Source organism: Polistes dominula, unplaced genomic scaffold (assembly GCF_049000335.1).
Source record: "Polistes dominula isolate Pdom_NZ unplaced genomic scaffold, Pdom_raw_medaka contig_19, whole genome shotgun sequence".
Taxonomy (NCBI): domain Eukaryota; kingdom Metazoa; phylum Arthropoda; class Insecta; order Hymenoptera; family Vespidae; genus Polistes; species Polistes dominula.
Genome location: NW_028301058.1, coordinates 4,084,509 through 4,091,891, shown reverse-complemented (window position 1 = coordinate 4,091,891; position 7,383 = coordinate 4,084,509). Strand labels below are relative to the sequence as shown.

Here is a 7,383-nt window from a genome sequence, read left to right as displayed (position 1 = left end):
GCATAAATGTTTCTCTCTCTGTTTTTATAATAAATGAATTTATATCGTAAAACGTTTTCCTTGTTTTGAATGGTTTTGATAGTATATAGTTCATATTATATACTCGCATCTTTTGAAAATTGTTGAAAGTCAGCAAAAAAGGATGGTAAAATATGAAATTTATTCATTTGTGGCAACTGACGCAAACGACCGAACGTCGTATTCGTCGTCGTCGTCGTCGTCGCATAGCGTTCGTCCAGAAATTGTTAGCTTCAGTCTGCATTTCAATTCGAAATACATGCAACCCGTGTGAATACGAAATTGTATTCTATAACACCGACAAACTTTTCAGCACCTTACATAATCAAATAAATTGAAAAATGTCGTATAATCGTGGTTACGTTATCGCGATCGAGTAATAATCTAAATTCGGTGAGAAAAAATAAATTAGCTTATAATAGTTCGGGAAATTATATGAATAATAGGAATTTCGTAAAAACATAATGTATATTTGGATACTTTGATGAAAACGACGCGAGAACTTACATTTTAATGATACAAAAAGGAGACACAAGTCATGTCTATATAGTAATTATGCTCTAAACGTAGCCCGCTCGACTTTGGAAGTATAACGATCGATCATTTTCGCGTGACTCTCGTTCGTTCCTTCCTATTCGTACGTTCTTTTTTCTTTTTTTTTAAGGATCATTCTTATAGTCACGATTCGATTTCGTTTACCTTTCCCGATGTTACAGATTTTTTAATCTTACCCAAAAGAATTTTCGTTCACACATCCCTACGAAAAAGCTTAAAACTTAAGACGACAAGTACAAAGGACGCACACGTTGTACCCTAAAATGGCTTTTTATTAACTCGTAACCTTACACGTTTTTAATATGTAGTACTTGCCATAAATACATTTCCGTAAGTGTATAATCATTGTTTCAATATTTCATTCATTCATCCTCGTCGACGAGCGTGCTTGAACTACGCACGTAGGCTTTAAAATCATTTCGAAAAAAAAAAACATTCTAGAATATTAAAAAAAAACTCTCTTTTATACGCGATTACCTCCTAATTTTTAAAATTTAAATTAATCTTTTTTTTATTTTTTGTTTCGCTTAGCGAAAAATTATACCGACGCAATGACGTTTATCTTGGAGATGAAAATATTGTTGAACCTGCCATTATAACTCTATACCTAAATATATTATATATATATATATATATATATAAATTGTGTAAATCGTATGGACGATACGATAGTGTAATAAACTTGCCATTTTTGTTCTCTTGTCTCGGCAAATAATAATTTTGCATGAATTTAAGTGCGTCCAATCGATAAATCATTTTACATTGAAATACAAAAATGACGATGAAATTGTTATCATTTACTTATATTACGTAAGCATATCTTCCTTCGTCTATTTGCTTTTTTCACATTTTTGTTCGTATCCTTTATACAATTATAAAATATTTCGAAGATATACACGTATTCGATCAATGAAGTCCTTGTGGACAAAAGGAGCCTTGTGGGCCCTTCATTACGATAGAATTTCTTTCAAACGAATTTTTCTTATAGCTTTCAAATCGCATCGTTTCTTGTCATATACATATTTACGTATGAAGATATTGTACACGACTATTATACATAATCTCCATTTTCACAATAATACGATGTAGAGTTTTAAAGAAGATGCACGAGCGATGGATGATATGATTAAAAGCATGATATGAGAAGAACTTGTTTATCGCAGCTTGCGAAAAAGATAAATAAATTCATTACAGCGAATTTAAAGGAGAATATTTTCTCTTTTTTTTCATTATCCGATTATATAAATACAAGAAAAATACATACTTACATGCGCCTTCTATATTTCTTACCTCCTAATTCATAAAAAAGTATTAATAATTAAGCGTCGATAGATAATCATTATTTTTCTGCTATCAAAACTAACTTTCATTATAGAATAAAGAAAAAAAGAAAGGAATAGTATAGAAAGAAAATAAAAAATAGAAAAATAAACTACTTTTGTGTGTGTGTGTGTGTGTATGTATCTGTGTGTATGCATGAGACTTCTTAAACGAAAGAATACATCACTCTAATATCTTGACTGCGCACACGTAGTAAAAAAGTTAGTAAAAAGTTTTTCTGCGATAAACAAGAGATAATGAAAAGGACTCAATCGTCGTGTTATCAACTCTCAGAGTTTACAAAGACGCGAATTAATAGATTATATATATATTTCAAGTAATTTAGCTTGCACACGCATACACACATACACACACATACGAAACATCCATTTGCTATGTTACATACAATAGTTATTACCATTCACACGACTTTCATAGGAGTTTCACCCAATATTTGCGATTTTGTTAGGGTTGCGTCAGGGAGTCTGTGTGTCTGTCTGTCTGTCCGTCTGTCGGTAATGAGACGAATAAAAGACGAAACGCCTTTAAAACTCGAGGTTGCACAGGATGATACTTTGTTTCTTTTTTCTTTTCCTTTTTTCTTTCATTCTTTTCTTTTTTTTCTTTTTTTTTTTTTTGTTATAAATCGTTTCTTACATTTCCTTTTTCAAAAATATCAGGAAAAAGTATCGAGGTATCGAAGAAACACACGGGGCTGTAGTACGTGTTAGATATTTTACCCGTTTATCGCGTCCCGCACGTTAAATTATTAGCATTGGTGTTTAGCGTTACGCTAAAATATTACAAAAATGATTATAAAACAAAACGTGTCCTTGAACAACAAGCCGCCGAACACGTTCTGAATAACGTTTTTTTTCTTTTTTTATTTTCTTTTACGATTTCGCGTTGATTTTTCTCCCCGTTCTCTTTTTAGTTAATTTTTTTCTTTTTTTTACTTGTAGCGCTAACTATTTAATCTCATTTCCCCATTTGTTAAATATTAATTATTTTTTGGCTTGGTAACTATGTAATATCTAAATTATATAAGGTATATTATTTGTGTATGAATGCGTTGGTATTTAAATCAATGTTAAAAATCATTCGTTAACGTTGATCTAAATTCCTTGTTAAAATTGATTGTAATAGAAATTTCTCAAAATGAAAAGGCAGAGTTAAACTTATCTCTCCGGCGATATAATCGTACAATTTGTTGTTCCCAAAAAACGTCGTTGCCACGAATTGTGCGTGAAAAAGAAGAAAAAGAAGAAAAAGTAGGACCGATGCTGAATTTTTTACACATAAAAGAACGTAATTGTTACGACGTTTGTCTGGCAGTATTTAAATATCTTTGTTCTAAATACCTTACAGACAATGTCTATCGAACAGCAAATAGGTATAATATATATATTATTATTATTATTATTATTATTATTATTATTATTATTATTATTATTATTTTTATATTTTGTCTTTAATCTGAATGGCCTACGGCGCCAATGGAAGCATTTTGCTGTCACTTTTCAATGGCATTGCACGAATCATCAATATTTTTGAAAATTTTATAATTAAGGGCTCGTCATCGGGTTTTCTTCAACTGTAGAACATTTATTTATCAAAACAACAATGATTCCGCTAAGCACCAGTTCGATTAAATCTTAAAAGATGTTAAAGTTAATGAACTAAAATTCGGTTCCGTTAAACTGACGTTTTTAATCACCGGCTGTACTACACATCGTATAGTATAACGATTGTATTACTTTTCTGGCAGTGTTATATGTTGCACATACGATTAAAAGTTTCTTTAGAATTCTCAAATACTTCTTGAAGAAACTTGATCGATTTGTCAAGTTTATATTATGGCAATAAGCCGTAGATCTAATAGGCGCAAGTACGCTAGGTAGAATTGTACGCTTATTGCTTAGAAAAATGGTACTGATTACTAAAATACGAAAGTCGTTGCTGTCTCTTGAGCATTATTTCGAATAAAAGTATACCTTGTCGTCGTCCTATCACTGTTGTTGTTGTTGTTGTTGCTGCTGCTACTGTTGCTGCTGCTGCTGATTCTACAATGATCTAAATTAAATTTACTCGTTCAATCGGAGCAGTTAATCCTTCTTTATAGTTTGAATTCGTTACGAAAGGCAACGTGTGATTTGTATTCCATACTCCTTAAAAAATACTTTTTCGATAAATGAAATAGAAAAGAAGATTCAATGAAATACGTTAATGGAGGTTATAAAAGTTTGTTCTCTTAAGTTCACGTTAAACGTAAGGCCAACGTTTCAGTTTAAACTTGTAGTTATAGTGACAATCAATTTGTCCGTAGTTATAAACGTAATAAGTAAAAACGTGCAAGTAGATTACTTCTCGCGAAGAAATCTTTCGGTTTCTTATTTGATACCTCGTGCAATAAAAGTAAAAGTTCAATGTTCAGTGATCGCTGTAAACGTTTAGAGCCCCGTAATTTTCAACGTTTCCGCCAAACTGAGATTTCTTATAAGAATCCTTTTGCTTTTGCACGTGTATCGGTGATGCATCTCCGAGCATAGCTAACATATATTTGCGCGTAGGCGAGTGCACTGCATTTTGTTAGGGAGGCACGTATGGGGGCGGTTTTCTGTACGTCGGCGTAGGTTTTGGACGATTTTGTCGATTCGTATCGCGATTCGTCGCGAACGGCGGTGGTGGTTGGTAAGGCTCCTCAGAATTTTCTTTCGGTAACATTGGTACGTCAGCTCCGTCTTCGCTCTTTTGATATTCCGGAGGTGGAAGAGGTGGTTTCTCTTCTTTCAAGATAACGGGCGACTTGTTGCCTGATCACAGATCAAACAATTAGATTATGAGATCAAAAAAATACAAAATGGGAAATAAAAAATACAATTTCTTAATAGTACGTACCTGGATCTGGTTTTTCATCAAGCTCGTCTTGAAATATCACGGGTATTCCTTTGCTACGAAAACTCTGTCGCTCATCGTCCTGTTCGCTGACGCTCATCTTCCCGCTGCGTCTTCGTTTGTAAAGTATGCAAGCTATGACACCGGCGAAAATGAGCATAGCCGCTACTATTATTGCAGGAAGAACGAAGGTGATGAGATAATCATCGTGAAATGCTCCGACAGAAGTGGAATCGTCGACGGGTGGTGCATTACCATCTGGAGAATGAACGCCCGTCAATTCACCGCGACATATTCCCATTGGTATTACGGTTATTTGCTTAACCGGAAATTTCACACCCATCACGTCTAAGACCTCGTCCGTCACCGATCTCCTATCATTGTCACTTTTTACCAATACCGCTCGTAATCTACCAACTTCTTCGTGTGCGCAATAAGTTGTTGGTAATGTTCTATTGTGCCACGTAATGACGGTACTGCCGTTGGAAATGCTGTGCAATGAAATAGCACTGGTATCACGATCGTTGTACAAGTCGCGTAATTTTTCTATAAAATCACGTTTTTGCATTGCTGAATGAGCAAACGATTCGTAAGGTATATCCAAAGTCATAGAAAACTCAACCGTATGCGACATAAACGGAGCTTGATGTACGACAACTACTAAACCATCTGTAGCACTAGCACCTGAAATTACACAAAATTGAGCCAAATTATTTTCAATATTTCATTTTATTCATTCTTCATTATTATAGATTCAATATTTCTAAATACCTTCTCTATCTGTCACGACCAATTGATATTCCTTTCGACCTATGTCATTATGTAAAGGTACACCATAAAATTCTTGATTTTTACTATCAAACTGTAGCCATTCATTGGCCGGAATGGGTGTACGGTCAATCGTTAATAAAGACATTTTCATATTACGAGAAGATCCATCCTCTGCATCAAAGAACGTGTCCTGTAAATGTACAAAAAATTCATTTCTCGCGTGTGTGTCTCATCGAAATAAAAGATAAAAGAAATATATGTACTTCTGGGACTTTGAACACGAGCAACTGTCCTACGGTGGCATTGACATGATCCACTTGATTTCTTGGTACAGGAGGGAAGTTCACTTTGGGTTCTTCGGTATGAATTTTAGGTATTCCCGCCGATTGATTCATATCATCACATTGGCCAATTCCTTGGAAAACAACACGCTTAACTCTTATTTCGGATTCCAAAGCTCTTCTCAATAAGGGACTAGGGTCTCCATCCTTATCGATTAAAATCTAAAAAGACAGAGATAATAGTGCAAATAAAGAATTTTGAATTTTACACTTATATTTTCTATATAAATATCTCTGATACATACGCGTAACAATTCATTTATGTGATCTTTGGGACACTCGCTACTCCGGGGGAAGGTGTCGTTCATCCAAGTGAAAATAGCTTGATCGTGATCAATGTCGATTGCTCGTACCGTTATATATTGTGGATCCGCGTCACCATACAATTCAGCCAAACTTCCGATTACCTTAAACAAAACAGTTATATTATACTTAACAGTTATATCGTACTATACATACTAGTATAAATTAAAAACATTATCTATCTCATGCTAATACCTGTAATTTCCAATCAACGTCGGTTGGAAAACGATTGCGTTTATCTATTTTCAGATAAATACTAAATTCATGATTGACGATGCGACTTAATCTGTGCTGTTGAACGTGAACATCTAATATATCTGAAATATTTAGTCCGCCGCTATCCGTGGCCACCAATTCATAAGTCCAAGTAGAAATGTCGTTTTCTAGAGGTCTGTATAATCAATGAAATTATTTAAATAACGTGAAATTTTATAATATTCTGGTCTTTATGTACTTACAGTCCATAGACTTCTTGAGTATGAGGATTGAATTGAAGCCAATTGGTCGGTTTGATCGGTACACCTTGTAGATATAGACCCAATTTGAGATTTTTCGTATTACCATCCTCGGTATCACTGAAGGTGTCAGCAGGTATAAAGTAACTTAATGGTTTGCCAGCAACTACTCGAAGTTTCTTCAATCTTCTGTCCTTTTTGGGTGGTAAATTGATAACCGGAGTTAGAATATTTTCTGTTGTTGGTGGTATAGTAACGATAGTAGTTGGTTGTTGAGGAGTCGTAGTGGTTGTAGTAGCGCTAGTAGTAGTAGTAGTAGTAGTAGAAGTAGAAGTAGTAGTAGTAGTAGCAGCAGCAGCAGCAACAGCAGAAACATTGGATGTACTCGCAGTCGTTGGTGTTGCATGTATTTCTAATGTTGTGTTAAATGTAGAAGATACCGTAGCAGGTTGCGTGGGTGGGATAGTTGTAGGGACACTTGTACTACTAACAGTAGTAGATGTCGCAATCGGGGTCGTTGTTGGTTGGTGCGTTGCAGGTACTGTTGTTCCATACGTAGGCTAAATAGAAATCGAATTAATGTAATAGGGTAATAGAGTAATAGATTATAGTAAATTGATAAACCTTGATCATATTCCTCGAAAGAAAAAAATGAAATCACATTTCTTTTAAAAACTTGAAATTATTTTACACCTGACGACGACGACGACGTAATGCGAGTAAGC

At 34.4% G+C, this 7,383-nt stretch overlaps 1 protein-coding gene across 4 annotated transcripts in view; it reads right to left on the bottom strand.

Annotated features, from left to right (window-relative positions):
• Window positions 1-467: 467 nt before the first annotated feature.
• The window catches only part of LOC107072574 (uncharacterized), a 67,746-nt gene continuing 60,830 nt past the window's right edge, over window positions 468-7,383 (bottom strand). For all 4 annotated transcript variants that reach the window (XM_015332621.2, XM_015332622.2, XM_089175871.1 and 1 more), the window contains 7 exons: window positions 6,662-7,218; window positions 6,399-6,594; window positions 6,146-6,307; window positions 5,823-6,062; window positions 5,560-5,749; window positions 4,792-5,472; window positions 468-4,706 (listed from right to left, as the gene is read on the bottom strand). In XM_015332621.2, coding sequence (XP_015188107.2) covers window positions 4,483-4,706; window positions 4,792-5,472; window positions 5,560-5,749; window positions 5,823-6,062; window positions 6,146-6,307; window positions 6,399-6,594; window positions 6,662-7,218 — 2,250 coding nt within the window. In that variant the 3' untranslated portion in view covers window positions 468-4,482. The remainder of the gene's footprint in view (window positions 4,707-4,791; window positions 5,473-5,559; window positions 5,750-5,822; window positions 6,063-6,145; window positions 6,308-6,398; window positions 6,595-6,661; window positions 7,219-7,383) is intronic.